Source organism: Ictidomys tridecemlineatus, chromosome 6 (assembly GCF_052094955.1).
Source record: "Ictidomys tridecemlineatus isolate mIctTri1 chromosome 6, mIctTri1.hap1, whole genome shotgun sequence".
NCBI classification, from domain to species: domain Eukaryota; kingdom Metazoa; phylum Chordata; class Mammalia; order Rodentia; family Sciuridae; genus Ictidomys; species Ictidomys tridecemlineatus.
The window spans coordinates 199,523,948-199,541,231 of record NC_135482.1 but is presented as its reverse complement, the minus strand read 5'-3'; the positions used below and the strand labels follow the sequence as shown (position 1 = coordinate 199,541,231).

Below are 17,284 nucleotides of genomic sequence, written 5' to 3'. Positions count from 1 at the left end.
CAGACCAGCACCCATTAGTCTTCTCTGACCACTGATGCTCAGGGACACCTAGCCTCCCCTTTCAGCTTTCCCCAGCTGGCACCTGGAGATCCCCTGCTCATGGGTCTCGCTGGGGACAGGGCTACTATCATGGAGCAGAGCTCAAGCCAGAACATGTGTGGGCATGACGTGGAACCACCCAGACTGGACCCCAGGCACAGTGGCCTGGGAGAGCTGCAGCCCCACATGCATCTGAGATGGGTTTGAACGGCCCTGAACACCTGGAAGTCACAGAATGACCAAGTGCCAGGGGCTCTGAAAGGCCAGGCTGCTGGTCAGGGCCACTCGGCCACTTAAAGAGCTTCAGGAAGGGAAGCAACATGCAAGGTGCGGAGCCTGTTCTCTTCCTCAGGAGACCGGGAGGAGTGTGCCTGTGCATTGGGGGTCCCAGTTCTGGCCGTCCACTCAACAATGGGCCACGCACACCTGCCGAGGCTCTCGATGGCTACGGGCTCAGCATGTGTAGGACACCCAGGAGCACAGGTGTCTGCTCCTAGATGGCCCCCCGCGAGCTCCCTGCATGGCTGCTAGGCTGGAGGGCTGGCTAGGCCGTGCCGCTCCTCCCAACCATCCACCTTCCCATCGCCGGCTGGGTGCTCGCTGCAGATTCTCGATGCCGGTGAGAACCATGCCCGGACCCTCCCCCAGGCTGATCCTGCCTGCTTGTGGGAGGCCAGCACTCGTGTCCACTCAAACAGTGGGACCGACCTTTCTGCAGAATCGCTGTCAAGTGTTCTCCCAGCAGCTGCTTCTCTACACAGGCGATCAGTGGTCTCCTGTAAAATCGCAGAGAGCCAGGCCAGGAACAGGACTGGTCAGCCACGAGACAAGGTGCCCACAGCCCAGCTTCTCACTGGCCCTTCTCAATATTCTAAATGCAACCTGCTCAAGGGCACGGTGGGGCCCGGCAGAGAGCGGGTGCCCAGGGTGATGGCCACGCTGGCGGGCAGCGAGCGCACTGGCTGTGCCCTGGAGCTGCTTCCTGAGCAGCATGTGGGGCCCTGGGCAGGCTGGCCTGCCTGGGCTGTGAGCCTGCTGTGCTGGCGGCCTTCTCCCCGCACCTCGCTGACCGGGCCCAGGTCCTCGCCCTCGTCTCCTGTGGCAGCCCCAAGACCCACACCCACTTCTGCCTCTTGTTTCCACAGACAGGATTCTGCGTCTCCTGGACGTCCCCACCCCACCTGCAGTGCACAAGGGCCACACAGAGCGGGCGCCTGAGGGTCTGGGACTCAGCAGGCGAAACACCACGTCCACATGACACACAGGTCATCTCCGAGTGCTTGTCTATGACCCACAGCTCAACCCCATTTTGGATCTTTTCAGACCAGAGGGTCTGATCTGATCCTGAGGCTTGTCAACCTTAGGTCTGTTCACTTGAGAATTGGGGGGAAACTCTGTCACATGCCACCTATGTAAGACCGCGGCAGCCCATGGAGGATGGAGAGTGGCTGGGGAGGGGGCGTGCAGGGCGGTGAAGACTCCTCGAGCCTGCTGCCCCATCCCTGCCCGTGCTTGTGCAGCTTGGCTCTAGGCAGACGCGGCTGTGGGCTCCCCCCGTGCCCTCTGAACAGGCTGCACTGGCTCATGGGCACTTCCTTGGCGCCCTGTCTGCTGAGACCTTGCTCCTCTCTCCTCCTGCCTGGCCCTCCACCCTGGAGCTGAGTTTTGCACACGTGACCATGTTCACCTCTGCCCCTTCCTGTCCAGTCCTGGGCTCGGTTTCCCTGGAATGGACACTCAGGCCACTCCCCCTTCCCTCGTTACTCCTTGGCCTCAAGAAAGAGAAAACAACGTGACCGTTCCCTAGTGTACTGCAGTCACGTAGGATGTGTGCCAAAAAGTTCAGGGCAAGGGTGTGTTCCGCCACAGGAAGCCAAGTCCTCACGCTCCCCGTGGCACTCACTAGTGACAGCACGGCATGGACAGCAGAAGCAAAGTGTGCCAGGAGTGGGGACACTGTGGGGAGCCAACCCCAGGCAGGAAGGCACCTGACTTCCGTGCACAGGGCCCGTGAGCAACTCACTGCGTGCTGTGGTCCAGGTACGTGATCACGCGGTCTCCCTCTTCCTCCAGGCGCTTACTCACATGGTTAAGGTACTCGGGGACCTTCCGAAGGAACACCGAACACGTCAGTAGCACAAAGATCCTTGCTTCTACCCAAGAACCCAAACCCTGTTTCCTTGTAAATTAAGAAGAGCCCGTTCAAGACAAACATGGACGACTACAGGGGCCGGGGCGAGGAGGTCAGCTGGGAGTGAACCATCACCTCAGGAGGCCCAGGCTGCCTGATGTTGCCCCTGCCCAACGTCACTCCCTCCCTGAGGCCCATGGCCTGCAGTGTCATCTGGAAGGAGGGTACTGGGCCTGCCACAACCCTGCACCCAGGCACAGCAGCCAGTAGGCAGCTGACACCCTACATCACGCAGAGGTCTCCGAGGATGCTGTACGCGACCCCAGAGCTGCTGCCAGGCTGTGTCTCACGCGAGGCTCCCGTCCAAAACCAGGCCTGGGACCAGCCAGGGTCTGTGCTGTGCTTTGCAGGTGACACAGGGTGGTCAGCCCAGTGGAGTCCCTTAGGTGGTCAGCCCAGTGGAGTCCCTTAGGGCTCTGCTCACATATCTGGGAAGCTGTACTAGTTTTTTTTTGGTACCAGGGATTGAACCCAGGGGTGTTTAATCACTGAGCCACATCCCAGTCCTTTAAAAGACTTCATTTGAAAACGGGGTCTCGGGCTTGGGATGTGGCTCAACTGGCAGCGTGCTCGCCTGGCATGCATGAGGCACTGGGTTCAAACCTCAGCACCACATAAAAATAAAGATATTGTGTTCACCTAAAAAACTAAAAAATAAACATTTAATAATAAATAAATAAATAAAGATAGGGTCTCAGTGAGTTGCTTAGGGCCTCGCTAAGTTGCTGAGGCTGGTTTTCAGTTTGGGACCCTCCTCCTCAGCCTAATTAAGCCACTGTAGTTATAGGCATGTGCCACCGTGCCCGGCTACGTAAGGATTGGGGGAAATTTTTCCCCAATGCTTCCTAGAGATGAAAAATTTTGGATTTTCTTTCCTGTTCAGGGTTTACTCATTTTCCCTGACTAAACTTGAGATCCTTTACTATTTCAGAAAATGTCTTGTGGGTTTTATCTGTAGGGGGAAGACAGAAATGCAGTTTCTGAGTGAAGGGAAGGAAAGCAGATCCTTACCAGGATGGGAATAAGCTCACCACTGGGCACTCTGGCCAACCCAGCTCCTCCCCAGGAGAAGGCCCTTGGGGCGGGGGGAGGTGACCCTGAGGTGCTGCCCCAGAGCACAGCTAAAGAGACAGGAGATTCAGAAGCACCCCAGGGTCTCACCTCTCTCTCTTGCATTAATCTTTGGCCTTCTGCAGCATATAAACAATTAGTTTCTTCTAAAAATTTCAGCTCAAACGAATCTTTATATACCTAAGAAACAAGAGGTTAGTGACCAATTTCAGTGACAAAGCCTCAAGGGCTAGGGACCGACTCCTGCGGCAGCCCTGGGCCCAGCTGCCCACACCACCTGCGCAGGGCTCCCCAAGCACTGTCTTCCCTGCGGGCACTAGCCCATTAAAGGGTGTAGCTTTGTCCTTTACAGGGTACTGGCATTTATGTCCACTTTTGCCACCTGATTTTACGATACATTTGCTATAAAAGATAACTATCGTTTTTAACGTGTTCACATCTGTCGGTCTTTCTCCAGTGGCCCCTGGTACACGGTCAGGGAGAGTACCACGCCCTCCTGAAAAGTCAGTGACCTCCCTCTTCCTGCACAGGGAGCTCACCTGAAGGTCCGAGAGCATGCCCAGCAGGCTGCGCAGCAGGCTCCTGTCCACAGCCTCCCCGCTGCGCTCCCGTTCGATCAGCAGAAGGATCCCATCGATGGTCTTGCTCTGAACCATCTTGTCACTGATGATGTGGTTTCTGAACAGCTCCAACCCCATGTCCCTGGATAATGGTGAAGACACAACAGACGTGGTCTCGGGCCTCCACTCCAGCTGTCCACAGCCCTATCGGGGCTGCTCTCCATGGACCCTTACATTAAAAGCAATCATTTCTGGGCAGTCCAGGAGGCCTGGTCTCCCTCCCTACAGGATGCCCATTTCCTGGAAAGGTCAAGCTGACCATCCCAAGTGGAGGTGCGGTCTCAGCTCGCGTCTGTAGCTGACAGCCCAATCACCGCTGGGCACAACTCCCGGCCCAAGCCCAGCTCAGCTGCTCCTCCTGGGGAGCCTTGGCACTGGACCTGTCCTTTTCCCTCTGCTGGCTCGGAGCTCCCTCTCCAGGCACCAGGGCCCTGGTGCCGGGTGGGTATCTTCAAGTCCTAAGCCCTCAACTCACAGCTGGAATCGGGAGGCGATGCAGCTGCTGGGGTGACCACCCAGACGTGTCTGACACAACTCTGTACTGTTTCAGGATTCCTGCGGGTCCCTAACTGCTGAACCCCACCGAAGAAGGGGGACAAACTCAGCTACTGGGCTCCAACCATACAACCTACTTCCAGAGCAGCAACGGGGCTGTGTGTGAGCCCAGGGGTGGTGTGTCGTGCTACGGTGGACAAGGCCGTGAGCCACGTCGGGCCAGAGCCCCCTCCCACACTGCACAGCACACCAGAGGACTCTCCTGTGCACTGGAGAGGAACTGCCTGCGTTGGCTGGAGCAGTGAAGGGCCATGGGCGGCCAACAGCCACTTGGTTTGACTCTGAGCCCTGCTCTTGGCTGTGTGCAGGGAACCTAACCTCTCTGCACCTTTCTCCCTCACTGTGGAAAGGGGAGTCGATGTGTGAGCTTGTGCCATGGGAGGTGGTGCCAGACAGGTGGCCAATGCTCCTCACTAGAGACTGCACTGCAGCCCGAGCACACTCCTCCTGACAGGCCCTGTGTCACCCGGGCTAGACGCCACCAGGTTCCGCCCAGGCCTGTTCTGCTGGGCTTGTTGCTCTGCTCTTCCATCGTCTCAGCTGCAGACTCTTCACCCTGGCTCTTTCTTCAAAGCTCAGGCCCAGGCCATCCTCAGCTGGCCCTCCTGTTGTAGTACTGCCCTCAGGCACCCAGGCACGGGGCCTCTGCTGGCCCGTATGATGGACTGGAGGTTGTTAGCCTGCTTTACACTACAGACATGCTCATGTGACGAGCTATGGTATAAATTACCCACAAATCGAGAGTTCAGCCAGGGATCCTGGCAACTCAGGGCAGGTTACTCCAATTCTCTGTGCCTTAGTTTCCACAGAACAGGGGTGGTAATGCTCATGCCCGGTAGTGCTGGGCACCCCGCTGCCGGCCGCAGGAGCAGTGACGCCCCGCACAGAGGAAACGCTGCCCAGAGTGCCCTCATCACTGCTACCACCCCCATCCCTTCCTGTGCACCCGGCTTCCTTCTGTATAGGGCCCACCATCTCATGGCTCACGTGGACACCTAGTATGAGATGTGGGGGCAGAAGAGTCAGAGGAGTAAAGGAGCAACGGGGAATGGCGCTAAGGAAGGGGAGCGCCTCCGAAGGAAGGCACAGACCCGCACAGCCTCCAATTACGTGAACACATCAGCAGGCTGGGGGGAACGCAGCAGCGCGGCCACACCACCTGGACGGGGCGGCAGAGCGAGCGACAGCAGGTGCAGCGTCACTTCATTGTTAAGTGGGAAAGCAGTGGACTACATCAACAGAGAACAAGGAGACAGGGCTCGGTTAGACAGGCCTCTGCTTCAAGCTCGTCAGTTGGGGAAGCCGAGGGGGTCCCACCCTGCACAGCCCCTGCAGGAGGGAGAGGACAAGCAGCAAGGGCAGGAAGGACAGGCCCACACACGAGCAGCCACACTGTGCCAGGAGGCCAGACCCTGTCGGCGGTGGGGCAGGCCCACGGGGCCCTTGGGCATCATGCCCGGGCAAGTGCTAGCAGCCTTCAGTTTTAGCTGCAAGAACTGCTCCAGGCTCAAGCTCAGGCTGCCAGAGGGAGAAGCCACGTCCCCGAGTCTTTACCCCACAGCAGGCCAGGGGTGGGCCACAGAACCCAAGGCAGGCACGAGGAAGTCCAGGTCCACCTCGCCCTCTCTCCTGGTGAAGACCCAGCTGGACTGTGTTGGCATCTGTGACCACGGCTGACCAGGCAGCTAAAGCCAAGGTAAGCTCTAGGGCGGTGCACTCACCAGATGGAGGGCAGCAGGGAGTTCTGCAGGACATAGGTGCGGTCCAGGAACAGGAAGATGCCTCTGACCATGATCTGGGGACCAGAAGAGCAATTGTCCTTCCAGAGCAGACCTCTTGGGCACCGCCACGTGCGCCACTGTGGAGCTCAACTGCTTCTTGATGCCAAGATGACGCCCCCCAGGCCTTACTCGTGAAGCTGACTCTTCTGCTGTGCTTGACCTTGGGCTCTCAAGACGACTACCCTGACTGTGGAACTGCGAAGCGGCCTTACGCCTGGTAATCTCCCGCCCGGCGTGACAGCGCCTCAGACTGCTGGAGGCCCCCAGCTTTCCAGACTAGTTCCCATCCCACTGCGGCAAGGCTCTGGGCACCTGTGCAACCTGACTCCCAAATCAAGTGAGAAGGCTGCCCAGGTCCACCAGCAGGCTTCCGCATCTCGCCCAGCTCCAGCCCAGAGCAGCACCCCAGGGAGCAGGTACTCAGTCTGCACTAACCCTCACCAGGTCCCAACAGTCAGGCCACACTAAGTCACACTGGTCAGTATACCTCAGACTGTCCTCCAGCTCAGGAGAGAGGAGACTGGAGCCATCCGGCTTCCCCATCCTGGGGGAGGGCAGGGTCCTGCTCACTGGTGCTCCCCCAGGGCTGCGGCAGGGGGCCCACACTCACCATCTGTCTGCAGTGGTCCTGCCAGCAGGTGTCCATCTTCTTCAGGAACACAAGGCTGTCCAGTGCGTCTGTGCAGAGGTGCTAAGGAAACCTCCCGGGCACAGCGCCACCTGGACCCTCTGTACCCACATCTGCCGCCCCAGCCACGCTCTGGCACTCCGCCCTGTGTCCAAAAGTCCACGAGACCCCAAGAGCTACCTGCCCCTCTGCATGGGCATGCCGGGAGGAGATGCCCTGACCAGACACTGACCTGAGTGCCTGGCCTCGACCTCTAGCCTTGCATCTGTGATTTACAGTCACTTAGTTCAAGGGACTGTGTGACAGCAGCCCCAAGGAACTGAGGGCACCACCCCCAAGCCACAGGTATGGCTCATTCACCCACATCAACCCAGGCACACCCTGCAAACCCTCGGCCACAGCCGTTCTCACCCCTGCTCCCCCTCTGTCTCTCACCGCTTCCTGCACAGCCTTGCTGGTATGCTCAGGCCCTACCAGGGGAACCAGGCCACAGGCAGGGAGGCTGGACCACAGCCTCAACCAGCAAACGGCACTTGCTGGAGGCAGCCCTGCTGAAGGTTCTGGGGGCTGGCTGCGAGGGTGCCCGTGCACGCCTGGAAGGAGCTGGCAGCGGAGGAGACACTGGTGGGCCTCTTACAGCCTGCAAACACACTGTCTGTCTATAGGACCATCAAAGGCCCCAGTCTCAGGGGGAGATCCCGTGCGACCTGGGTCTACACTGCGCTGAGCTCCATACCAAGAGCCCAGGCCTCAGGGGGAGATCCCATGTGACCCGGGTCTATACTGCGCTGAGCTCCATACCAAGAGCCCAGGCCCTCTCTGGTTCTCTCTCCTCTCGCCAGCCGGCTCCTCCCTCTGAACTGGGAACCCTCTCCAAAGTGTTCTTGGTTTCTCCATAGCAACAGGCTGGTCACACAGTCTTGCCACCCACTCCTGTCCAGGAACAGCCCAGCACACACCCCAGGCACTTAGACGTCCTGCCGAAAAGGCCCACCCTGTGCTGTCTGCACTCAGAGGCTGGCCACTCTGCCACAGGTCAGAGCCCTGGCTTTCGGGGTCCCTACCTTGGTGTCACCTTCTATGGCTCCCACTCCTGACCTCTGCTGGGGGCTCTTGTCTCCTGGGCAGAACTCTGCACAGGTGCCTGGGACCTCCATCTCCTCTCTCACAGGGGGTCCAATGTCACCCGCCCTCAGCGTGGCCACCAGGCACTCTGGCTGCAGAGCTCACAAGGCCTTCTGTGGCAGGAATGCCTATTGTCATGCATCTGTCACCTCAAGGGACAGAATCCCACTCCACTCAGACCTTTCCCAGGGCCTTGCCAGATGCTGGCAGGTGACACCCTTTCAGAAATGGCTGGCTTGGTGCCCTGGGCCTGTCACTGGCCCCTAATTCTCGTTTGTCTTTGTTCTGCAAAGCGATCCTCACAGGGCAGTCTGACCCCATGTGTGTGTGTGTGTGTGTGGTCCTAGGGATGAGACCGAGGGCACTTCACTACTGAGCTGCATCCCCCGCCCTTGAACTTGTGATCCTCCTGCCTCGGCCTCCCAAGGTGCCGGTACTGCAGGTGTGCGCCATCATCATGCCTGGCTCCCTGTCAGCTACTCATGTCATGGATTTCAGTCCGACTCCTCCAGTGCACTCCTGGTTGGTCCCACCCATAAACTCTATCACAGCCCCTAAGCACTAGGCATGCCCTCCGCACTCTGCCTTCTGTTCCATCCTGCTGTCCAGGGCGCTGCCCAGCGCAGTGCTGTCCTGACGCCCGTGTCTGACCCCAAGATGCCACACAGCTAGGAGGATACTGCATGTGGAGCGTCTTCTGTCCTCTTCTATGGAAACAGTGGGGAGTCTCACACCACGGGTTTGTCCCAGCACCAGAGGAAATACTGGCCCTGGCTCTACCACAGGTCTGCAGCCCACGCACTGTCAGTGGGCATCAGGCAGGGCAGTCACTTTCTGCTTTCCAGTATGAGTACAAGAAGCCGGAAGCAAGCACTTGTCAAGTAACTGAATGAACGCACACTTCAGTCAATCACAGGGCAGGATTCGCTGGCGGGGGGGATCTGAGCAGGTAATCAAGAAGGAGTTTTCAAGCAAACTGGGAGTGGGGGAGAGAAACCCAGCAGACGATGTGCTGGCACGCTAGTGGCTGCAGCTGGCTCCTACGGTAGATATCCCTACGGGCGGGGCTCGAGCACGGGGCGCTCTGCACCCACAGGTGTGTCCTGAGATGCCTGGGCACTGGCAGGTTCCCAAATGCACAGTCGCCTTATCCTGCACATGCTCACAGTCAGCAGCACGGAGCCCTGTCAAAGTTTGGTGGGGGCCTACACAGCAGCTGCAGGAGAGTTCAACACCCACGCTGACAGCCAGGCAGTCCCTGCCTAAGTGGGGGCACCTGGTCCCGGATGCCGGAGCCTCAACATCCAACCAACGAGGCTGCCCTGAGTTCGCCCCGACCCACCCAAGATGAGGGCCAAGGGCCAAGGGTTCCCTGAGCCAAAAGAACTGAAAAGCGGGGGTCCCAGACCCTCCTTCCACAGGTGGAGACGGGGCCCAGGAACGCGAAGACACAGCCTGTGCAGTGACGGAACCTGCGTGCCCACGTGGCCCAGCAGGGCAGGGCAGCCACAGCAGAGGGAGTGGCTGCATCTCCTCACAGACGCCCTCCCCGTCCGCAGCGCACGCCTGGAGACCCATGGACATCACCCTGCATGGCCTCCACTGTAGGAGGTGCAGCCCTGGTGGGACAGAGGCCGCACATGACCATCCTGTGAGAGGCCACCTGCAGCTGGGAGTGCCCAGCCAACACCAGCAGGAAAGCTGGGCCTTGGTCAGACAGGGCTGAGTGCCCGCCAACCCCTGGACCAGCCTCACGATTCCTGGGCTTTGGCCTCAAGACTGAGCACAGGAGCCGGTTCTGAGCTCTCCTCTGTCCTGGGATTCGTTGCACATCCCATGAAACCAGGACAGGGGGCTTTCGCAGAGCCAGGAACAGAATCAACACTGAGACGCCACCAGAACTTTCCCTAAACACTTCAACCAGGCACAGGCACAATGAACAGGCTGCTTTCCACTCCTACCAGCAGAGCAGAAGCTAAAACAAACGTCAGCTTTCTGCATGAAGGGCCCTTGAGTGCTGTGGTTCTGACCCGAAGGACATGCACCAGTTCTCAATCCCATCAATCCGGCCTTAAAGACTTAGGTAACGAACAGCCGCCTCACGAGCCACAAAAGGATATTCTCTGAAGGGGAGGATCTGAGCCTGGACGTGGTCCTCGCAGACCTGGCGCAGCTGCTTGTAGAGCGTGGCGGAGACTTTGTGAGAGCAGAGGTTCTCCACAGCCTGCAGGAGGGAGCAGTCATCACTGGCAGCAACAGCCGTCACCCCTTGTGCCCAGGGGCCACGCAGGGCCCTTGCTGCTCCTGCTGCATCTGCTGAGCCTGGCTGCAGTCGGTCCCCAGGGAGCCTGGGGCAGGCGTGGTCCCACAGCTGCATCCTGGAGGCTCTGCTCCCTGGGCCTGCAGTGTGGGCTCTGCCCAGGGACCGCAGCAGAGGGGCTTCCCCTCCCCAGAGGAGCTCCCAGAGGGCTCCTGAGCCGTGTGGGCCAGGCCAGCAGCCCTCCTTCGCCCTCTGTGGCTCCACGTGCACTTCACCAAGTTCTGTCTTAGTGAAGAAACAGGCAACTTTTTGAGACAAATGTTTTTCTTAAAATATTTCTATTCACTTCAAGTAATGTTTGTACTGTTTTTTTGTTTGTTTCTTTTTTTTTTTTGATACTGAGGGTTGAACACATGAGCGCTTAAGCACTGAGCCACATCCCTAGCCCTTTGGATTTTTTTTAAAATTTGAGACAGGGTCTTGCTAAGTCACTGAGGATCTCACTACATTGCTGAGGCTGGTGTTGAACTTATAATCCTCCTGCCTCAGCCTCCCAAAGCACTGGGATTACAGGTGAGCACCACTACACCTGGCTAACATTTGTGCATTCTTACTGGTTCTAACAAAGACTCCCTTCAAATCTCACGTACAAATCCAGAATCTCATTTAATTCAAATGTGAAAGATCATAAACAGAAATATGTGTTTTTAACCAAGTAGTTTTCAATCATTTGAAAGGACAGGATATAAAGAATTGAGACACAGCAGAAAAAGAATCTGAATTTAACTAAAACATAATGTTTTCCTGGGGAAAAAACGTAAAGTGCCATCAAAACACAGTAGTAGTGCTAACTCCAACACTTAACATCAGCACTGCCAGACACCGTACTAACCACATCGAGGGCATTGATCACCACCGTGCAGGACACCAACATTCACAACTGCTCTAGAGTGCCAACGGCTAAACGTCCAAATCTTTTCTTTGAAGCAGATTTACCATCTGCAGAACAAGGAGTTGGTACACTTCCCCTGCGGTCTGTCTTAGTGTAGAAGTAAGGGTCCCCAGCTTTCCCTGCTCCTCCTGCCGTGTCTGTGACTCAGTCCAAGGTCTCCTGGGACCTTCTTCCTGAGAATCTCCATGGCTGTAGGCAAGCTCTGCTCCAGCGTCAGTCACCAGTGGCTCCCATAGACACAGCTGCCACAAACTGCAAGGACCAAGACGGGCTGCATGACTGTCCTGCACAGAAGAGCTCCTGGCCAGGATGTCTTCTGAATGCCCCTCCGGAGCCGGAGCCCGTTTCCCCACGCCGGCACGCTGTCACTGCGGACTGAAGGCTGACGCGGCCCACACTGTTCACAGGAAGCACGCTGGAGGTACCTGGGCTTTACGACTGAGGATTTGGGGACTCTCAAGGGAGGCAGTCAGCCCTGAGGGAGTGCAGGTTTGTAGGGGTGCCGAGTCCTGACCCAGTCTCCTGTGATAGCGGGCCTGGGTCTCCTCCTGCTCATCAGTCCCGCCCTGGCAGGGGTCCTGGAAGCTCCTGCGCTGTACTCCTGTGCAGCACAGTGCAGGAGCCTGCCCTCCGCAGGAGTTTTCTTCATTTTCTCAAGTAGTGATTTCCAAGGGCCTTCTTGGGATGCAGGTGGCCCCTGCTCTGACGAGGCTTTGGGTTGGCTGCTGCTGCTCTGCTGGCACCTTGAAGCACTCAGCGGCTCTTCTCTCTGCCCAGCAACGTCTCTCAAGCACGGGCTGTGCAGCAGGCTGTGCCAGGGCCAGGAGCACGCTGGCCAGCACAGACATGGCCCCACACACTGCCTTCCTGCTGCCCAGACGTCACTCAAGTGTCCACTGCCACAGAAGCGAAGCACCTCCCTGAACCAGCACCCAGCCCAGGCAGGGCCCCAGTGAGAATGGCAGGCTGTGGGCAGAGCCCCCTGCACCCATCACACCTGGGCACCCAGTGGTGGGAGGGAACTGTGGGCAGGGCTCCCTGCATCCTCTCACCTGGGCACCCAGTGGTGGGAGGGAACTGTGGGCAGGGCTCCCTGCATCCATCACACCTGGGCACCCAGTGGTGGGAGGGAGCTGTGGGCAGAGCCCCCTGCATACTCTCACCTGGGCACCCAGTGTGGGAGGACACGGACTTGTGTGTGAACACTCAGGGGCAAAGCTGCCCCCAAGTGTCTGGGAAGTAGGCACAATGACAAACAGGCCCTGTCACACTGGGCCCAACAAGGGTGCACGCTGGGGAGGAGCAAACCCCACACCCACTGTCTGCAGCCATGCCTCTCATGGATACTGTGGTCCTGGCTACTGCTCGCTGCTGCAGCAGGCCAGTACACACTCACACCTTGGAGGGACGGCTGCTCCCAGCATGTCATCCCTGCAGGTTCCTGCCTGGAGGGGCAGGTGGACAGGCCAGAGTTCAGTAAGGACTAGACTCCGGAGTCTCCCAGCGCGCCTGCCAGCGTGGCGCCCTCACGGCCCCAGTGCAGAGTGGCTGGAGGTGACAACCTTTCTGTTAGGCCTGAGGACTGGAGACGGTCCATTCTCCCTTGTTTTTCATCAACTTACAATTGAATCCACTCTTGATTAACGTGTTTCTGTTTCCAACCAGCCCATCCAGTCATGTGCCCATCTGTCCACCACGCTATGGCTTTCCACCTCAGTCTTTGCAATCCTTCACTGAGAGCTGTCCATGCCAGCACTTCCCAATTCCCGCCCTGCCCAGAAGATGGGGCCAGCTCCCTCAGAGCTGTCGCCAGGGCTCCTGTCCAGTCAGAGCCAGCCCGAGGCCTCCCTCCTCAGCTCTGGGGAGCACAGCCTGCATTTCCCATAGGCCTTCTTCAGCAGGGAGTTGTGGATCCACCGGGTCTTCAAGGGCAAAGGTAGAAGATCTAGGCCTTCAAAGAACCTCAGAGCCCCTCGGATGGATGGGTGGTGAGGGCCACAGAGGACAGGGCCTCAGCTGCAGGCTTGTGTCTCTGCCGGGCCAGCATAGACTAGTGCTGCTCTGCAGGGATGACCACCACCATGTGACCACAGTCCCATGTGAGCCTGCTAGGCTGCACACACCCTGGAGTGTGGCATCCCCCCTCAGTGAGGGAGTCCGTGATGACGTTTTGGGGTCCGCATTCCCAGCCCTCAGAACTTCAAAACTGAGACCCAGGACACCTGGAGATGACGCTCGTGACAATGTCTGTGGTTACTGTTCTATCACTGCTCAGGAGGCATGGCAAGAACTGCCATGGTGTGAGGAGAAGACACTGGGCAGCCCGTACCAGGTGGCTGCCCTGGAGAGCGGCAGCCTCAGCTGGAAGCCATGGTATTTATTAAACCAGAGCCTGTGTGTGCTCAGATACTTGGGGGGAAGCTTGCTTCTGGCCCAGGGCAGTAAGTGAAAGCAGTCACTTGGCCAGAATCAAGGGACTGGACCAACACTTCTGCTGGAATAAATGAGACAGAATACAAAGCGCTGGATTCTGGGCCATGAAACACAGTGACCTCCGAGAGGTGGAGTCAGGCCCCGACTGCTCTGCTTCCTGTCAGGAGTTCCCAGATGAGGGCCCTGAGAGGAGAGGTGTGGCCAGAGGCTCTGGAAATGAGCAAGGAGATCATCATCTTGGGGTCTGGCCTGGGGTGAAGAAACTACCCAGCCCAGGAAAGACCATCTAGAAGGTGCAGGCAGCAGCCCTGAGAGCAGGTTCCCACCGAGTGAAGCCACCTGGCCTCAGGGGTGAATCAGGAGCACACAACACTGCTCTGGCCAGGCCTGACAAATCCTGGAAGTCAGACTCACAAAGACCAGCTTCCAAATAACTTAACTGTCAGAACCAAGGTCAAGAATATTTTTAGGAATATAAAACTAATCCAGGGCACCAGTTACAACTCATGTCTGACATCCAATCAAAGATGACCAGATGCGAAAGAAGTAGGAAAGTAAGCTAGTGGGGGAAACCAGCCAGTCCACCCAGCTCAGAACAGACCGGAAGACAGAATGGGCAGTGAGGCTAATGAAATGGCCATTACAACTAAACCCCACGTGTCCCAGGTTGAGCAGAAACACAGCAGATGCAGGAAGGTTCAAACTGAGTAGGGAGTGGAAATGTGGGGTATCAGCAAAGGAGGTGCTGCAGAAGACCAGGACCCTGAAGAAGAGGCAGCAGGCGCAGCAGTGAACCCAGGCACCGACTGCAATGAGAGCCAGACCCCCACCAGGAGTCCTCTCTGACACCCAGGGAAGAAATGACTCTCCTGCACAAATGCCCAGGAGGCAGAGTGGAGAGAACACTTAACTGCTGAGGCCAGCATTACTCTTCACACCAAAACTGGACAAAGATACAAGAAGAAAACAACACATCCGTGTCCCTGCGAACACAGACACAAAAGTCAACAAAACGTTAGCAGAGCAAACCCATCATCATGCAAAACCAGGTAACACATCAGGCCCACATATGCAACCCGGAAAACAAGACTGGCTGTATATTAGGAAAAACATCAACTAATGGACTAACTAAGAAACAGAAATTCTACCATCCCTCAAGAGACGTGGAAAAAAACTCCCAGGAAACTGAGAGAGAAGGGAACCTCCTCATCTCGGAGCCTGGCCCTCACAGGCCAAGGGGGAAAGCTTCCCAAGACCAGGAGACTGCCTGCCCCAGGCCACTCCCCTCCTGTGCAGGTTCCAACAGGACAGTGAGGTAAGGAGAGGATGGAACAGGCACGAAGATGACAAAGGAAAGCAAAACCAGCTCCACTCAGACAAGACAGCGTGTGTGCAGAACAGAAGGTACAGAAAACCCATAGAAGCACACAATGTTGGCGGAAAGCAAGACCAGATCCAAAAACCACTGGTACTTCTTCATGACAGTGAGAACCCGAAGCCGACATTTAAAATGCTATTATAATACCATCAAAACGTGAAACAGTTAGGAACAAATTTCACAAAAGATGAAAGTCCTGCACTGCATCTAGGAAATACTGAAAAATGAAGAAGACCTTAGAAATACAGGAAGCCCCATCCCTATGATTGACAGTTAGGAAGCCAATTCTCTCCACATTGATCTACAGATACTTGTTAACTCAACCAAAATCTTAGCAGACTTGTTGATAGATATTGGAAAATAGAAAACTACAATTCATGAAATGCCAAGGACCCAGAGCAGCCACCTCTTCCCACTCATCATGCCCGATCCAGACAAAGGCATCTGACAAGGCACTCACAGCAACTGGGAGCAAGGGCAAGCTCTCTACGGGCAGTGCCAGCAGGAGCAGATGTCTGCAGGGCACGCCACGTGTGGCTTTAGCCTCACGTACACACAGAAAATCATGAGCCCAGACGTACACCCCAGCACTAAAGTGTCACAGGAGAACACCTCTGTGGTGTTACACTAGACAGAGAGTCCTCAGACCCAGGAGCCCATCACAAACAGACGAGGACAAGCAGGCATGACGGGCTCAGACTCGACAACCTCTGCTCTTCAGGGAGCATGGCAAGGGGATGGGGCAAGCCACATGCTGGAAAGAAGCCTGTGACACTGAGCCCACACACTCAATAAGAAAAACATCCCAGCAAAACATGACCAAGAGATCTGAGGAGACACTTTATCAAAGATGACATAAGCAATGACAAAAAAAAAAAAAAAAACACAGGAAAAGATGCTTATATGAGTAGGGAAATGCAAATCAGAACCACTGGAAACCTACTGCACCTCCGAGAACACTGAGACCAGAGTCGTTCCATGTACACCTGGAACTCACTGGCTGCAGGGAGAGCAGGTTTCCTACAGACATGTACTTCCTGTGTTGGCCAGACACCTGGAGAGAGAGCCAATCAGTGACTGCCAAGGGTTTCTAAGTTGCTGAGGGTCTTGCTATGTTCTCCAGGTTGGCCTCCAATTTATGATCCTCCTGCCTCAGCCTCCCAAGCCGCTGGGAGTACCCACTTGGGCCACCATGCTCAACTGAACCTGTTTTGACTGCAGTCTGTCAACATGTGGGCAGGTGTGGAAGTTCACTTCTGGCATTATGCAGGTATTCAAACAATCTTGGAAACTTTCAGATTTTTGGATTAGAGATGCTCAACCTATAATTTTCTTTGGGTGGTGGGAAAGGGGATAAAACTTTTCTTTTTTGTACTTTATGATTTTTATGATGTCCTCACTTGTAATAACCCATACAAAAAAATGTTAAAACTCAAGGCTCTTAATAGAAATAGTTGCATGATCTATCGTTACATAAAAAGTAGACATTAGGCTACTTGATCCTCATTCTGTAAAATCATGTCATCAAAAAAGCGTGATTTCTGTGAAACATCCAAAGGGCTGTGCCTCTGGCCATTTTCCCCTACTTAGAGATGGGACGTCATACTTGAAGTGTAACAAAGTAAGTTTGCAAACCTTATTTCCAACCGCTAGGCACCAAGCGCTGGGGAAGAGGCGAGGGTCACTCCGCTCGCAGCGCGGGGAGCCGGGCAGCCACAACCCGCCGCCCGCCCGCCCGCCCGCCCGCCCGCCGGGCCCCCGCAGGGCCGCCCCCCGACCCTCCGCGGCGCCGTGCCGGCCTCACCTGGTACAGCTCCTCCAGGTTGTACCTGATGGACGTGCTGCCCTGGATGGCCCTCACCGCCTCGTGCAGCTTCCGCCACGTGTCCTGCGTGTAGTTGTCCGGCAGCCGCGGCCTGTCTGTGGAAGAGGCGGTCAGCGGGCGGCGCCGGGGAGCCGGGCTGGCGGCCCGGGAGGCCGAGGCCGCGACCGAGGCCGAGGCCGCGTCCGCGCGCGCGCCGCCGCCCTCGCCCGCCGCGCACCCACCTCGGAAGTTCTTGATGACCAGCTTCCTGGAGCCGCCCGCGCCCCCCGGCTTGGCGGGGCCGCCGGCCAGCGCCGCCGGCTTGGTGAGGCCGTTGGTGCGGCCCACGAGCGCCGAGACGCTGCCCTTCCGCGGGCCCTCGTCCGCCATGGCTGGGCCGGACGCCGCCCCGCCCCGTGCGCGCCGGCTCCTCCTCCGGCCCGGCGC

The 17,284-nt window shown here is 57.1% G+C and overlaps 1 protein-coding gene across 3 annotated transcripts in view; it reads right to left on the bottom strand.

Annotated features, from left to right (window-relative positions):
• The window catches only part of Cul4a (cullin 4A), a 29,904-nt gene extending 12,622 nt beyond the window's left edge, over positions 1 to 17,282 (bottom strand). Inside the window, exons 1-9 of one of the 3 annotated variants that reach the window (XM_078016362.1) lie at positions 17,080 to 17,282; positions 16,838 to 16,953; positions 10,131 to 10,234; positions 6,868 to 6,937; positions 6,198 to 6,271; positions 3,841 to 4,003; positions 3,392 to 3,481; positions 2,063 to 2,145; positions 748 to 815 (exon numbers count right to left, since the gene is read on the bottom strand). In XM_078016362.1, coding sequence (XP_077872488.1) covers positions 748 to 815; positions 2,063 to 2,145; positions 3,392 to 3,481; positions 3,841 to 4,003; positions 6,198 to 6,271; positions 6,868 to 6,937; positions 10,131 to 10,234; positions 16,838 to 16,953; positions 17,080 to 17,227 — 916 coding nt within the window. In that variant the 5' untranslated portion in view covers positions 17,228 to 17,282. Of the gene's footprint in view, positions 1 to 747; positions 816 to 2,062; positions 2,146 to 3,391; positions 3,482 to 3,840; positions 4,004 to 6,197; positions 6,272 to 6,867; positions 6,938 to 8,690; positions 10,101 to 10,130; positions 10,235 to 16,837; positions 16,954 to 17,079 lie in introns of those variants that run through there. The other 2 variants (XM_078016361.1, XM_021729420.3) reach the window with 2 other exon arrangements.
• Between the last annotated feature and the right edge of the window lie 2 nt (positions 17,283 to 17,284).